The sequence below is a fragment of the Plecotus auritus genome (assembly GCF_963455305.1).
Source record: "Plecotus auritus genome assembly, chromosome: 5".
NCBI classification, from domain to species: Eukaryota; Metazoa; Chordata; class Mammalia; order Chiroptera; family Vespertilionidae; genus Plecotus; species Plecotus auritus.
Genome location: NC_137776.1, coordinates 185,800,358 through 185,815,414, shown reverse-complemented (window position 1 = coordinate 185,815,414; position 15,057 = coordinate 185,800,358). Strand labels below are relative to the sequence as shown.

The window sequence follows — 15,057 nt, the reverse complement described above, 5'->3', positions numbered from 1 at the left end:
TGGGAGGGGCAGGGACGGCCTCAAGGGGCTCTAGCATGAGGCGGGAGCAAGGGAGGCACGCGGGCCAGTGGACACGTGGGAGCCTCAGCCTCAGCCTCGGACTCCTCGCATCTCCCCTCCAGACCCGCTGGGTGCGCACCAGCCACCAGGCCCCGCCCCCGCCCGAGGCCCCGCCCCCAGGAGCGAGGCCCCGCCCCGTTCAAGCCCCCGCGCCTCGCAAGCTCCGCCATTCAGAGCTGGGGCGGCCCAAGGCGGGTTCGGAACGGTCCGGGGCCAGCAGTTAGTCCCCGAACCGGGTCTTTAAGGAAACCCTCGAGCGCGGAGGCTTCTGGGGAATAAAGTTCCCACAGGCCGCCTCAGGCCTGTTTTCGCGCATGCGGCATGGCCGCCTCGCCGCGAGGGGCGGAGTCTGCAGGAGCGGTGGGCGGGACTCACGGCGCCTGCGCACAAGGCCTCCGCTCGGGGCCTGGGAAGTTCAAGGCCGCGGGCCTGGTCCCCGTGGAATCGGATGCTGCATCGGTAGAGCTCGTATCCGGACCGGTCAGACCGGCCCCAACGCAGGCCACCGGGTCACCCTGGCCTCTGGGCCACGTCTGCTTTGATCCCGCCCTTCCTGGGGGTTCCCCCGGCCACCAAGGACTGGGGGAGTGGGTCCTGGCCGCACCCTACTGCGCCGGGTCGCCCCAGGGGGGGAGCTCGCCAGTTCCAGGGTGCACAAGTGTTTACATCTGTTGTCACCCCTGCACACAGCCACCCTGTATGGCAAGTGCAAAGTGCCCCCTTCCAAACGAAGGTGGGAGGGGTTCGAGGGCCCAGGCGGGGGCGCTGGAGGGGAGACTCGCGGCCCCCTCCCAGCAGAGGGACGCTGGCTTCGGAAGGGAGCTAGGCTGTCACTGGGTGTAGGAAGCGCGTGTCGCCAGTTGTCAGATAAGTTTTATCAGCAAAAGTGTGTAAATCAATTTTTTTTTATCAGGTAAAATAAAAGGCAAGCCTCTGAGTCAGGGCGGGCACCTTGTTCCTGCAGGAGCCATTTGCTATTAATAACCTCTTGCGAGGGCCACACAAATGAGCAGCTTCAGAACCAGCCTGCTCTGTTCGCTCACACATGTCATTAACTCCCCCTAATGCCTTGGCAGGGCCAGACGGAATGGCTTCGCCCGCCTCCTACGGCCCACGGGCCTGACGTTCCCCACCCCTGCGCTCAGGAGCCCACGCCTCAAATAGCTCTGGTCTGGTCTGGGGCGGAGGCTGTGGCTGCAGTGCGGACCTCCGCCCTCTGCCGAAAAGCAGGGGCTCTGAGGGGGCGCGAGTGAGGGCCAGAGACCCCAGACCCCCTGCCACTGGGGTCTGAGGACTGACCCCAGCTCCCCTCCTGGCCTCCCTCCCGGGCCCAGGATGTGCCTGGCATGTGTCGAGGCTGAGTCACCCTGGCTGGCCGTGCCCCTCCGAGCCCGGGCCATGGCCACCGCCCACCCGAGAGGAAGGGTGGGTGCCCGCTATGCTGGAGGAGCTAGAGCCTCCTGGGAACTTGGGAACCCCATTTCTGAGGCCCGCCCATGGCCCCACCCCTCCCCAGGAGGGAAAAGGGAGCTGCCAGTCGCTCGGCTCACAGGCACTGGGAGGACCAGAGGACAGACTGCGTTGCCACTCCAGGTGGGTCCTGGGCTCTCCCTGCACTGGGGCTCCCCAGTAAGGCCAGCTCTGCTGTGCCTCCAGACCCCCCACCCATCCCAGCTCCCCCAGAGGACTGCCACTCGGGGCAGCTGGAGACCGGCCCTCACACCTGGAGCAGCCCAGGCACGCGCACCCTGGCACGCAGCCTGGCACCCGGGCAGCTCCACAGCCTGGCTTTCCCTGGGGTGGGCACCTTCCCTCCACTGAGCCAACCTCTGCTCTCCCCACCGCCAGGCCGGGCCATGGACCCCCATGAGATGATGGTCAAGAACCCGTACACCCACATCAGCATCCCCCGGGCTCACCTGCGACCGGACCTGGAGCAGCAGCTGGAGGCAGCTTCCTGCCTCTCAGAGCTGCAGCCCCTGTCTGGGGAGGCCTGCGCCCTGGAGCCCACCCGCCTCCTGCAGCCCATCGAGGTGACCACGGGGTTCCAGGGGGCAAAGGGCGCCAAGGGGGCGAAGGGGGCCGCCCCTGTCCAGGGCCAGCCGTCCTGGCAGCACCCTGGCAACCCCTACTGCAGCGGGCAGCGCCCGGCGGGACTGACCTACACTGGCCGGCCGCCCATCGGACGCGGCGACGACATCGCCCACCACTGCTGCTGCTGCCCCTGCTGCCCCTGCTGCCACTGCCCGCGCTGCTGCCGCTGCCACAGCTGCTGCTGCGTCGTCTCCTAGCCCGGCCCCTCCCGGGCGGCGGGCCGGACTCTGCTCAGGAGCCGTGGCAGCGCGTGGACATTGGAGGCACCCGCTGGGCCATCGACATGGGTGCCAGCCACCTCCCACCCTAGGCAGGGACCCCTGCGTGCCACAAAGGCCAACAGCTCAGCTCGGGCCTCTGGAAAAGGGGCGCGGGGCGCTGGCGTGTGGCAGCGGGTACCCTCGACCCCCTCCCTCAAGGCCCGAGCCTGGTAATAAAGCAGCGTGAGCTTCCTCAGGCGACTCCTTTGCGAGGGGACCCAGGCTGGAAGGCACACAGGCCCCTCGCGGCCGTGGGACATTTGGGGGCAGGGAAGCCACGGCGTCCGGCGTCCGATTCTCTAACCTGCTGCACTGCAGGTCTCGGGTCTGCCCTGAGGCTGGGCAGGAGGGGCCGGAATGTGTCCCCGGCCCTGGCCAGGCCTGGCTTCAAGCTAGGAGACACCTCACTCAGTCTGTGGGTCCGACAGGAGGCCATGCATGGAATCTGGGAGCGGAGCCCCAAGAAAGGCCCCCAGGAGGAGGACCCGGCTGGAGGGAAGGAGTGGGTGGGACTGGTGCTGGCAGGTTCTGGGAGTGGGAGCTCAGGCAGCCAGGACCGAGCCCTGCTCCCACTGTGAGTCACGGCCCTACCTCCGCCAGGCATTCTTCCCACCAAACTTCGAATTCCTGCACCTGCCCTGGGAGGCCGGGCCATGCCCCTCCGCCCTGTCCAGACTCCAGGGCCTGGGCTTCCTGGAGGAGGCGGGCAGCGAAGGTGCTGGCTGGGGGAGGCCCCGTGGAGCCCTTGTTCCACCCCCACCCCCACCCCCACCCCCTGTGTGCATGCAGCACGGCATGCCTCTCGGAGGGCGTGCGGGCAGCTCCGCGGCGAGGCCCGGCATTGCCTCACTGCGGGGAGAGGCCAGGATGCCGGGGCGAGGAGTCAGCGGAGGCCAGCACCGAGCACCCCGTGTTTCCGGGGCTGGGCCAAGAGCTGAGGGAGGAAGACGAGCTGGCCCCGCAGGACAGACAGGTCCTGTGCCGGCCCTCCCTGACCCGTGGTGACTGGCCACATGGGTGTGGACAGACATGTCACTGGCCTGACTGTGCGGGAACTCGGGGTGCCAGACTCCTCCTGGCCCCCTGCCCCACGGCCGGCCCCCACCCAGGCCAGCCCCAGAAACCTGTCCGATCAGTCCAAGAGGCTGCACACAGCCAGCGACGGGAGTCAGGGGGCCTCTGGCCTTGGGCTTCCTCCCATCGAGGTGCACGGGTCTTGGGGATCCTGACCTTGTCTCAACCCTTCTCTACTCACCCCATTCTGCCGTGTCTGTGTCCCAGTCCCTGGGGCCCCCGCGGCAGGGGCTCTGATGGGGGTGTCCAGGGCTGCCTCTGGGTGGTCCGTGTGTCTGTGTGAGGACCCCCTGGGGGCCTTTCGGGATGGGCCACCCCCCCAGGACGAGGGCCGGGATGAAAACGCTGGCCCGATCAACGCGCACCTCACACTGTGATTGAACTGGGCGGAGCAGGGCCCTCAGGGCTCTGGGCCGGTGGGGTCCGGGCGGGCTTCCGGGAGGAGGCGATGCATGAGCTGAGATGAACAGGCCCCAGCAGGTTAAGACCAGAAGCTGCTCTAAGCTGGGAGGGGAGTCTGAGGGAGAGCGTGAGGATGGGGGCCGGAAGGGGGGTCTGGGTGGGCAGGCGGGAAGATGAGCCTGGGGGAGTGGCAAAGCCAGGCCTGGGTTGGGGGTTCCTGGAGCTGGGTCTGGCCACGAGGGGGGTGGGGGCGGGGCGGAGTGGGGGGGCACGGGTGGATCCAGTTGCAAGTGCTTTGTGGCTGAAAGGGGAGCCCGCCTGCCCGCCTGCAGCCACCACCTGCCTCCCTGCTGACTCGGGCTCGGCCAGTAACGTGAGCCCCAGGGAGGGAGCCGCAGGGTGCCCTGGGTCCCCCCACCCCCGGCCACCCTCTGGCCGGCGCAGTCGCCCCGCAGAGCGAATGCAGGTAGGAGGCCTGGGGCCCGGGCAGGCGGGGTGGGTGGGGGCCGGGGCCCGGCAGGAGGGCCACGGGAAAGGGCCAGGCAGCTGGACCAGACGCTGGCCCCAGGGACCCTGGCTGCGGCCCGACCCCGGCGTCTGCAGCGGCCTGAGCTCCTGTCCCCTGGGCCGGGGCCCTGACCGGGCAGGACGGGGGGCAGAGGCAGGCAGCGTGGCTGTTAGCTCCCCACACGCCTCCCCCAGGATGCTGCAGCCCGAGGGTCCCCCGGCCTCGGAGGAGGGGACAGCCGCTGGGATCCGGCGAGGCGACTGCATCATCTGCTACTCGGCCTACGACCTGGCCGGGCACCTGCCCCGCCGCCTGTACTGCGGCCACACCTTCTGCCAGGCGTGCGTGCGAAGGCTGGACGCGCCCGCCCACGAGCAGCGCTGGATCCCCTGCCCGCAGTGCCGCCAGAGCACCCCCACGCCCCGCGGAGGGGTGGCCATGCTGGACCTCGACCTGGCCGCCTTCTTGGCCATCAAGGCCGAGCGGGAGCCTGCCCGCACGGAGCCCCGGCCCCCTGCGCCCCTCAAAGGCGGCCCCGCGGTTACTCAGCAGCCCGCGGTGCTCTGCCCAGCCCTGCGCCCCCAGCCTCGCTTCCCCCAGCCCCACTGCTGCTGCTGCTGGGGCTGCGGCCACCTCTGCTGGGCCCCCCCGGGCAGCCCCGGGGTCTGAGCTCTGGCCACAGCGGGACAGGGTGGCGGCTGCTTGCAGGACGCTGGCCTCGGAACCTCTGCTGGGGCACAGCCCGCCCAGAACAGCCTGGGGACTCAAGGTCCCGGGTGCCGCCCCCCCACGGACGCCTGGGCCACAGCCTAAGGCGGGGGCTGTGGCCTCGGTACTGCGAGGCTCTGCAGGGGTCCCGGGCCCCAAGCTGGCCTGGGTGCAGGGGTGGGGGCCGCTGTCGGAGTCTGTAAACCCCGCCCAGACCTAACTCAGCTCGGAGGGGGGTCCGCTGGGCAGCCCGGGGCCACCCATGCCTGGCCCTGCTGAGCGGCCTCTCCTCCCTGACCCTTCCCAGGGTCCCAGCGGGCGTGGAGGGAGGGCTGCCTCCTGCTTCTCTGGCCCAAAAGCTCACTGAACAAAGCTCACTGAAACCCAGCCGTGTGTGTTCCGTGAGGGGAGTCCCTGCAGGCATGAAGTCACTGCCGGGACAGGTGTCCGAGGACAGGGTCAGCTCTAGGCCCAGAGAGGGTGGGGACCTGCCCAAGGTCACACGGCTCGGCAGGCCCATGCCCACCCAGGCCTTGCTTGGCCCTTAGCTGCCTTCTGCCCCCCAGTGGCCTCACAGACCCTGTGGAGGGGCCACAGCAGCTGCTGGCGGCTTTGGGCCCAGACCCCCCCAGGCTGGCCTACAATATTCCCACAACCCCGCCCGGGAGGACCTGTGCTCGGAGCCCCTGGGAGGGACGCCAGGCGCCCTGGGTGCTGGGTGGCAGGCAGGGGCGGGACGCGGAAATCTGCTGAGAACACTCAGAAACCAGCTCCGTTCCCGGGGCAAAGTCCCCCAGCTCCGGGACTGGTGGGCAGGGCAGGGTGCGGGTCAGCAGGCCCCTGGGGAGACCCCGCCGGAGGGGGGCTGGTCCCAGCATCCCGGGATCAGGAAGGGGAGTGACCCCAAGGGGAGGCACCCCACAAGCGATGAGTGAGGCCTGTCAGGGCTCAGCTGTGGAGAGAGGCTTGGGCCAGGCCTCCGGGTCCATGTGGGGTTGGGTGGAGAGCTGGGCCAGAGCATGGCCTTGGGGGGTGCCCTTCCCCGCTCCCTCCACTTGCAGTTGGGGACCTGACACCCTAACCGTTGCTGGCCACCCCGGACCCAGCCTGCAGAGAGCTCTGCCCAGCCCGGCCCCAAGCCAGGTCTGAACCGGATGACCTCGGGCCGGCCCTCCCCGCCTGACCAGTACAAAGGGCTTCCCTCCCGCCATCTGCCAGGCAGGGACAGGCCGACCCAGATACGTTCTGGGGGCTCAGGCAGACCTCCTCAGGCCCCCGGCCCCCCCAGCCAGCGCCCAGCACACGGCTCCGTCCTGGGCGGGCAGTGTCCCCCATCACAGTGTCCCACGGGCACCGGCTTGTGGAGGGCCAGCACGGAGGGCCACGGCCTGACCACACGAGGCCCTGGGCCTGGCTCGGGGCCTGGAGCGCCTGCCCAGGGTGACAGTGGGACCCGGGCAAGGCAGGTGCCTGGGGCTCTGCGGGGTACCCCCGGGGGCCTCGCTCCTGGGTAAACATTAATGGGGCTCAGCCCACGGCAGGTCATGTGTGCGCCCAGCGGATCTTTGACCTGCGCTGCGCCCGCCCTGTGTCTCCTCCCCGCGGGTGCCCCCTCACTACCCACACAGGTAGGAGCTTTGAGTACCAGGAGGGGTCCAGGAACACTGGGGCCAGGGCTGGGGGGCCTCCAGGACAGAGACCGGCCTGTGGGCCAGCAGGAGGGAGGGTGTCAGAGCCCCCCCAGGACCGGGCCTGGGGGACAGGAGAGTTGAGGCAGAGCTGGGTGGGGGCCCCAGACCCCGCGGGCTGAGGGGGAGCCCGAGGCGGAGCGGGCACCTCCGCTCCCTGCCCTGCCCGCCCTCCCCCGTGGGGGTGGGGCCCTTATTGAGAGGAGACGGCACCATTTGGTACCAAATGCCAAAGTCTAAGTCATCTGCCATGGCCCCGGTGCGCCCTGACCCAGGAGGTCCTGGGTGCCAAGCTCCCAGCCACTTCTGGCCGAGCCTCAGCACCCGCTGCCCTGGGCCACCCACCAGGCCTGCTTCCAGCCGACAGTGAGGGAGCCGGCAGCAGAGCTCACCTCTGCCCCCGACACTGGACTGGGCTTGCCGGACAGCCGCCTGAGGTCACTATAGCTATTGTGGGGGGGGGGGGACTGGGGGGTCACCCAGGCCAGCAGGACCCAGGGGCCTGGGGGACGCAGAGGGAAGAGGGGGTCTGACCTGCCTTCCCCCCGCAGATCCGGGCTTGGGCCTGGGTCTGTCCTTGCCTGAAATCCATGCCGAGCTCTCTCCCCGGTGGCCAGGTCAGCCCCCCGACCCTGGACTCGGTTGGCCTGGTAGACCGGAGTCTAGGAAATGCAGGTATCAGGCCCAGCCCTGGACCCACGGCTCGGGGAGGCGGGAGGGGCTCAGGACCACCCTGGTCAGGGCCCTCTTCCCTCCCACTTCCTGCCCCTGTCCCTCACCCCGGGCCCCTGTGCATGGCCTTCCCCACCCCCACCCGCCCCACCTGGGGGTGTCCAGGACACAGCTCGGTCCCTGGCTCGACCTGCCCCTGCCCCTGCCCCTGCAGGGACCTCCAGCCCTGCCCCCGCTGTGGAGGAGGGGGCCGCGGACCCCTGGGCCCTCCCCCAGCTGAAGGACACGAGCCAGTCCTGGCAAGGTAGGTCAGGAGATGCCAGGGAACTGGTCAGGCGGGGCTGTACTCCCAGGGTTTGAGCACGGGGAGGGCCCTGGGGGGAGAGAGCAAGGAGAGAGGGGGCTTGCCCAACAGGGAACCCGCCCGCAGACCACCACCCTGGGGACCCTCGTCGCTGCCCTCAGCTGCCTGCCTGCCCAGTGAGGCACCCTCTCCCCCTCTTGCTGGCAGTTAGGTGCCGGGAGGCCCCGGGGCTGTCTGCGTGGCCGTTCTGCAAAGGAACAGAGGGGGGATGCCCAGCCCTGCCCGGGGTGGGGGGGTGGGGACGAGGAGGTGGACTGGCAGGAGGGCGGACGGGGCTGGCTGCCGAACTCTGCCCCGTGTCCGCAGAGCTCAGCGCGGCCGGCAGGGTCCGACGGGCGCTGCTCGGCCTCCTCAAGGCCTGCGGGCTCCTGGGCAGCCTCTACCTCTTCGTCTGCTCCCTGGACATCCTCAGCTCTGCCTTCCAGCTGCTGGGCAGTGAGTGGCCGGGGGCGGGGCGGCCGGGGGCGGGGCGGCCGCCAGGCCTGGGCCTCAGCGGCCCTCTCTCCCGGGCGCAGGCAAGGTGGCTGGGGACATCTTCAAGGACAACGTGGTGCTGTCCAACCCCGTGGCCGGCCTGGTCATCGGAGTGCTGGTCACGGTGCTGGTCCAGAGCTCCAGCACGTCCTCCTCCATCGTGGTCAGCATGGTGGCCTCCAACTGTGAGTGCCCTCCTGTCCTGGGGGGGGTGGGGGGGCGCACAGAAGGCTGACATGGCCCCCCCCCCGCCACAGTGCTGCACGTCCGGGAATCTGTGCCCATCGTCATGGGGGTCAACGTGGGCACATCCATCACCAGCACCCTGGTCTCCATGGCGCAGTCGGGGGACCGGGATGAGTTCCGGAGGTGAGTGGCCGGGCGGGCGGGGCCGGGGCTGCCCTGGAGCCACCCTCAGCTGACCCCTCGGCCCCCACGACGGCGGCAGGGCCTTCGGCGGCTCCGCGGTGCACGGCATCTTCAACTGGCTCACGGTGCTGACCCTGCTGCCGCTGGAGAGCGCCGCGGCCCCGCTGGAGAGGCTCAGCGAGCTGGCCCTGCGGGCCGCCAGCCTGCAGCCCGGGACGCAGGCGCCCGACATCCTCAAGGTGCTGACGCAGCCGCTCACCCACCTCATCGTGCAGGTGCGGACGGCCTGGGCGGAGGGGACAGAGGAGGGGGGTCTGGGCCCTGCAATGGTGTGAGCTCCAGGCAAATTGCTGAGAGTCCAGCTCAGGGTCGCGACCGCCCTCTGTCTGCAGCTGGACGCTGACGCGATTGCCAACAGCGCCACGCACAACGCCACCAACGGCAGCCTCATCAAGCGCTGGTGTGGCGCCAGGGAGCCCACGGTGAGGTGCCTCTGCCCTGCCCTCCGACCGCGGAGCGGCCCGGCCCCCCGGCCCGGCTCCGAGCCCGCCCTGAGCCCACCCTGCCTGTCCCCCCAGGTCCCAGGAAACAGCAGCGACTGCGGGGCGGCGACCTCAGGCCCCTGCCCTGAGACCAGTGGCTCAACCACCGCGGAGCAGCTGCCCTGTGAGGCCTGGCCCCGCCCCAGCCCCCACCGCCCCGCCAGGGCCTCGGCGCCCCCCCCTCCGGCCCCCCCCCCCCCCCCCCCGCTCACCCCTTGCCCCGCCGCCAGGCCACCACCTGTTCTCGGGCTCGGCGCTCTCGGACCTGGCCGTGGGCCTGATCCTGCTGGCCGGCTCCCTGCTCGCCCTCTGCTCCTGCCTGGTGCTCATCGTCAAGCTGCTCAGCTCCGTGCTGCGTGGCCGCATCGCCCAGGCCGTGCGGACCGTCCTCAACGCCGGTGGGTGCGCGGGACCGGACAAGGGCCCAAGGCAGGGCGGGGCGGAGAGGCCGGGCCGGGGGTGACCTCGCTGCCCGCCCCCCCCCCCCAGACTTTCCCTTCCCGTTTGGCTGGCTCAGCGGCTACCTGGCCATCCTGGTGGGCGCCGGCATGACCTTCGTGCTGCAGAGCAGCAGCGTCTTCACAGCCGCGATTGTGCCGCTCATGGGTGAGTGGCGGGCAGGCACTCAGGGTGAGGGGCGTGGGGCGCAGGCTCAGGGCGCCGCCCTGACCTCCTGCTCCTCCAGGCGTCGGGGTGATCAGCCTGGAGCGGGCCTACCCCCTCTTACTGGGCTCCAACATTGGCACCACCACCACGGCTCTGCTGGCCGCCCTGGCCAGCCCCCCGAAAATGCTGCCCAGCGCTCTCCAGGTACTGCCCTCCCTGTCCTCCCCGCTCCCGCCACCCAGTCCCCCGCAGCCAGCCCTGCACACCGGAAGCTGAGGCCTGCCCCCCCAGGCTGGCCACGGCTCAAGCTCTCCGGGGACCCACCTCCAACTGCCTGCCCAGGCCAGCTGCCCATCTCCTTGGGCCCCAGGGACCCAGTGGGCATCTCGGGGACCCCCCCCCAGTCCCGCTTCTCCTCCCCTGCTACCTTGTGCAGTCCTGGGGTGCCCTCTGCACCTTTTTCTCTCTGTCCTGCCCCCTCCGCACCCTGGTCCCTGGCTCTGTTCCTTCCAGGCCTCCTGGCCCTGCGTGGCCTGGAGCCCCTCTAGTCCACCACCTCCAGATGCGCCCGCCCCCGTCACCTAAACCCAACCGTGCCCTCGGATAACACGCTGTGCTCCTGCAGAGGCGCGCCCCACCTGGGCTGGGCACGCATGCCTCCAGGAAGCACCCCCTGGCCCCGGCTCTGCCCTGTACCCCGCCCCATCCAGTCCGGCTTACTCTCAGGGTCCACTGCTCCGGCCGAGTGTCCCTCCGCCTCTGCCTCCACCTGGGGGCCCAGACAGGCAGCTCCCCAATGTCCTGTCTTGCTGGGCTACTGCCTACAGGAAGAGAGAAGCCCCCAACACCTCCCACCTGTCCACTCGGACCCCCCAGTGCGGGGCCTGCTCCACCTCCCTCCAGGGAGCCCTCCAGACGGCGCCCACCAGCTTGGCTCCTCAGTCCAACAGCCCCTGGATGGGGGGTGGAGGGGGTGACCTGCACGTGGGGCCCTGCCCGTCCCCCCCCCACCCCACAGCAGCCAGGCCAGAGCCCCAGGGCTGGGTGGCCAAGCCCACTGAGGGATGAGGAGCAGCAGGGGCGGGGGGAGGGAGTGGGAGCCCTGCAGGTGGCCCCCCAAATGCGGGGACAGTGCAGGAGGCGCACGCCCACACCTGGCTGGAACCTGGCCTCCCAGGTGGCCCGTCTCAGCCCAGAAACTTGGGACTCAGCACCATTTCTGCAGGGGCGGGGGGGGGGGGGGAGAGGCAGCCTGGAGGGGGGGGCCAGGGGACCTGCGTCACGGCCCCGCCTGCCCTCCCGCCCCAGGTGGCCCTCATCCACTTCTTCTTCAACGCGGCTGGCATTCTGCTGTGGTACGTGGTGCCCCCCCTGCGGCTGCCCATCCCGCTGGCCAAGCACTTCGGGGACCTGACGGCCCGCTACCGCTGGGTGGCGGTGGCCTACCTGCTGCTCAGCTTCCTGCTGCTGCCGCTGGCCACCTTCGGGCTCTCGCTGGCGGGGCCCGCGGTGCTGGCCGGGGTCGCGGGGCCGGGGGTGGCGCTGCTGCTCCTGGTCGCCCTGATCCACGTGCTGCAGCGGCGGCGGCCGGCCTGGCTGCCCCGCGCCCTGCGCTCCTGGGCCTGGCTGCCCCGCTGGCTGCGCTCCTTGGAGCCGTGGGACCGCCTCGTGGGGCGCTGCTGCCCCTGCCGGGCCTGCAGCCCCCCGCCCGCCGCCGCCAAGGAGGCGCACTGCTACGAGAACCCCGAGGTCCTGGCCTCCCAGCGGTTGTGAGGGGTGGGCGCCCCCCCCCCCCGCCCCCGCCCTGCACTGAGCTCTGGGCGCCCTGGGGGGGTCCCAGTAGCTGCGGACTTTGGAGTCAGCGGGCTCGCCTTCTCAGCAAATAAACGCGGCTGGGACCCGAATGTGGGTGGTCTTCTCTCCCCGACGGCATGGCCGGGGGTCCCCCTGCCCCCGCCCTGGGGCGGGAGCGGCGCCTTGGCTGCCCCCTAGCGGCCAGTCCGCGGAGGAGCCGGTGTGGACGCGCCGATGACCCCCAGCCCCGGGCTGGGACCCCTCCTCTCGCGGCCGCGGGGGACAGCAGACACCAAGGAGCGGTGGGGAGCGGGAAGGCTTCCCGGGGTCCGGGGGAAATCTGAGGTCCGGGGAGGCTGGGCCCTGCCTGGCGGGTGCGGGGAGGGGCGGCCGGTTCCCACGCCCGCCGCCTGGAGGATGCGCGCAGGGAGGGGCGCAGGCAGCCCTCCGCCGTCCAGCCCCACGTGCCGCCCAGCCCCGCAGGTGTGCAGGGCAGTGAGGTGGGGACCGGTGACCCCGAGGCGTCCTGTCCCTCCCCCCCCGGTTCTGCTTTTCTCTCTCTAGGCGGGGCGGGGCGCGGGGCTGAGAGGGATCAGGGGGCGCTTCGTTTCCGGGCCCCCGGGACGGCCTTGCGGGTCGCGGCGTGGCTCAGCCCGAGACCTACAAGAAGCAGGTGGTGCACCCACCCAGGCTCCACCCGCACGTGCGAGCCCGCCTCTCCCCCGGGCGGGAGGCCGGCGCTGCGCCCCTCACCTGGGGGGGCGGGCACCTGCAGGGCGGGCTGTGCCCTCCGGGGCTCCCTGCCCCTCCCCGCGGGGCGCGTCCGGTTGCCACACAGGAAGGTTTGTCTGCGGGCAGCTGGTAACCAGACACCAGGGAAGCGCCTGGGCCTCCTGCCCCTCCGCCCGGGGCTGCCCACAACTCAGCCTGACCCCAGCCACCGGCGGAAAAGGAAGTTTCGAGGCGTCTGTCCCTCGATCTCGCTCTTGCACTGAGAGGGGGCCGGCGGCGGGTCAGGGCCAGCTGCTGCGGGGTCCCCGCTCCCAGTCTAGGGGTGCTGCTAGGACTGGGAGAGGTGGGCATGCTCAGGAAGATGGGGGAGGGTGATAGCCCAGGCCTGTTGTTACTTTTTGTCACTATAATTTATTGATTTGGGAGGGGGAGGGGACAAACATAGATTTGTTGTTCCGCTTACTGATGCATTCATTGGTTACTTCTTTTTTTTAAAATATATTTTATTGATTTTTACAGAGCGGAAGGGAGAAGGATAGAGAGTTAGAAACATCGATCAGCTGCCTCCTGCATACCCCCTACTGGGGGTGTGCCCGCAACCAAGGTACATGCCCTTGACCGGAATCGAACCCGGGACCCTTCAGTCCACAGGCCGATGCTCTATCCACTGAGCCACACCGGACAGGGCTCATTGGTTACTCCTGTGTGTGCCCCGACCAGGATCAAACCCCAAACCGTGGTGTATGGGGACCACGCTGAGCTCCCGGCCAGGGCCAGCCATTGTTACTTACGGTCCAGTCCTTTGTGTACCCCTCAGGTTCCCTCAGCACCGCCCCCATGTCCCCCAGGCCCTCTGTCCCTCACCCCGTTCCATGGACCCCAGTCCCCTCCCCCAACAAGCTCCTGGGCCCCATGAGCCTGGGTTCATCCCAAGGGAAGTAGCCGGTGGAAGCCATGGGGGGCCTGGTGGGAGTAAGACCCCTGGAGCAGGCTTGTGCACCCCAGTTTGGCTTCCCCCCACTTCTGTGACCCCAGGACACGCCTTTGGGTCTGGTCTTAGCCTCACGGTCCCTCTGATGGAAGTCCCCTGGGGAGAGGCAGGCCTGGCCAGCTCCCTGGGGCGATGGGGAGGCGGTGGGAGGGAAGAGAGTGCCCCGTGCACCTCTCCTTCCGGGGCAGGTGAGGCCACCCACAAAGGCTGACCGCCAGGTCCTTTGAGGCCACAAATGCCTGTCTGCCTGCTGCCCCGCCAAGAGGTAACGCACCCTCCCACTGGGACCATGGCCACCAGTAAACAAAGCCACCCCTGTGGCGTCTCTGGACAGCTGCTGGCTGCCGGAGGCCAGGCGCCCCGCACTCCCACGGCCCTGCCTGGACCCCCTGGGCCCGCACGGCCAGCCTCCCACCTGGCCACAGGCCCCCACCGGCTCAATGCTCCGCACTGTGGCAGGAGCACCCTTGGCCAACGGTGGGGACCTGCAGGGCCCACCCAGCCTGGTGCCACCGCAGCAGCAGCCCGAGTCCTCAGGCTTAGGCATAAGGGCCACAGGGAGGGTCCCACTGTCCTGGGGGCAATGGGAGGGGCAAGGCCAGCAACCTGGTGCCACGAAGAGCTTGGGGCTCACCCCTGGACGGGCCACTTCCTTGTTCCCCTAAAGTGGGGATGCCATGCTGAGCTGCCAGCCCTGTGGGCACCCAGTGAGGTCTCAGGCCACACTGCCTGGGGAGGGCTTTGCCCAGCTCCCTGGGGGGGAAATCTGAGCTGCTCCCTTTCTCAATGATTTGTGGCAAGTCTCTGCTGCACAGCCAGGGCCACGGCTGCTGGGAGTTAAGCTAGCTACTTTGCAGGGCACTGCGAGGACCCAGGATGCCAGGCAGTGACCCTGCATACCTCCCATGCCATGGCTTGTGGTCAGCAGAAGCCCAGCCCACCTTCCTGGCCTGTTTGTGGGGGACAGGCCTGGTCCCAGGGCCCCGCGTGGGCCTGACTGCCCTTTGACAGGGGTGAATCCCAGCAGGAGGTTCATCAGCTTTCCAGGTGCGCCCCCTCCGGGTCGTGGTCTCGGGGGGTCATCAGTCAATGCAACCCGTCCTGGCGTCGCTAGGGCATCAGTAGCCGGTTTTGCTGCTTCTCTGGGGAGCCAGCTGCAGACCCTCCCCGGGGACGCACGGGGTGATGTCCCATGGGCTGCCTGTCCAACGGCCTCCCCACAGAGGAAGTTGCTGCAGGGAACGCAGTGTGCCACGACTTCCTGCCTGGTGTGTGCCGCGCAGGCCGAGAGCGCGTGCCCTCCAGCGAGAGGAGTGGCAAGGCTTTGCCCCAGACATCCTCCCGTGGGGGACAAAGGAGGGCAACAAGTTTACTGGGGGGAAAAAAAAAAAAAAAGAACAAAAAAAAAAAACGAACAAAAAACAGCCCGGCCGGTGTGGCTCAGGGGTTGAGCATCCACCAATGAACCAGGAGGTCAGGGTTGGATTCTTGGTCAAGGCACAGGCGTGGGTGGCGGGCTCCATCCTCAGTGGGGGGCCGTGTAGGAGACAGCGATCCATGATTCTCTCTCATCAGTGATGTTCCTCTCTATATCCCTTCCTCTCTGAAATCAATAAAAAATATATTAAAAAACAAAACAAAAACAGCCCTAGCCGGTGTGGTCCAGTGGACAGAGCATCAGTCTGTGGACTGAAGGGTCCCAGGTTCGATTCCGGTCAA

General features: G+C 69.3%; 3 protein-coding genes across 5 annotated transcripts; all 3 read left to right on the top strand.

The window, feature by feature from the left end:
• The first annotated feature begins 1,446 nt into the window (after positions 1–1,446).
• Positions 1,447–2,606, top strand: CYSRT1 (cysteine rich tail 1). Its single transcript, XM_080669388.1, has 2 exons — positions 1,447–1,653; positions 1,909–2,606. Exons 1-2 carry the CDS (start codon positions 1,557–1,559, stop codon positions 2,349–2,351), a joined length of 540 nt encoding a protein of 179 aa, XP_080525514.1. The 5' UTR covers positions 1,447–1,556; the 3' UTR covers positions 2,352–2,606.
• Positions 2,607–4,593: 1,987 nt separating this feature from the next.
• RNF224 (ring finger protein 224) lies at positions 4,594–5,067 on the top strand (the record flags this gene model as incomplete). The annotated part of the gene is made up of 1 exon (XM_080669346.1): positions 4,594–5,067. One exon carries the CDS (start codon positions 4,594–4,596, stop codon positions 5,065–5,067), a length of 474 nt encoding a protein of 157 aa, XP_080525472.1.
• Positions 5,068–6,655: 1,588 nt separating this feature from the next.
• On the top strand, positions 6,656–11,723 carry SLC34A3 (solute carrier family 34 member 3). 3 transcript variants are annotated; one of them, XM_080669479.1, is made up of 14 exons: positions 6,656–6,734; positions 7,143–7,231; positions 7,346–7,469; positions 7,681–7,770; positions 8,137–8,265; positions 8,346–8,489; positions 8,562–8,673; positions 8,753–8,948; positions 9,066–9,155; positions 9,252–9,339; positions 9,446–9,613; positions 9,705–9,821; positions 9,901–10,025; positions 11,130–11,723. In XM_080669479.1, exons 3-14 carry the CDS (start codon positions 7,385–7,387, stop codon positions 11,592–11,594), a joined length of 1,809 nt encoding a protein of 602 aa, XP_080525605.1. In that variant the 5' UTR covers positions 6,656–6,734; positions 7,143–7,231; positions 7,346–7,384; the 3' UTR covers positions 11,595–11,723. The 3 variants fall into 3 exon arrangements, with proteins under 3 accessions (XP_080525605.1, XP_080525607.1, XP_080525606.1); XM_080669480.1 differs by lacking the exon at positions 7,143–7,231 and having other exon boundaries at positions 6,716–6,734; XM_080669481.1 differs by lacking the exons at positions 7,143–7,231; positions 8,346–8,489 and having other exon boundaries at positions 6,710–6,734.
• Positions 11,724–15,057: the final 3,334 nt, after the last annotated feature.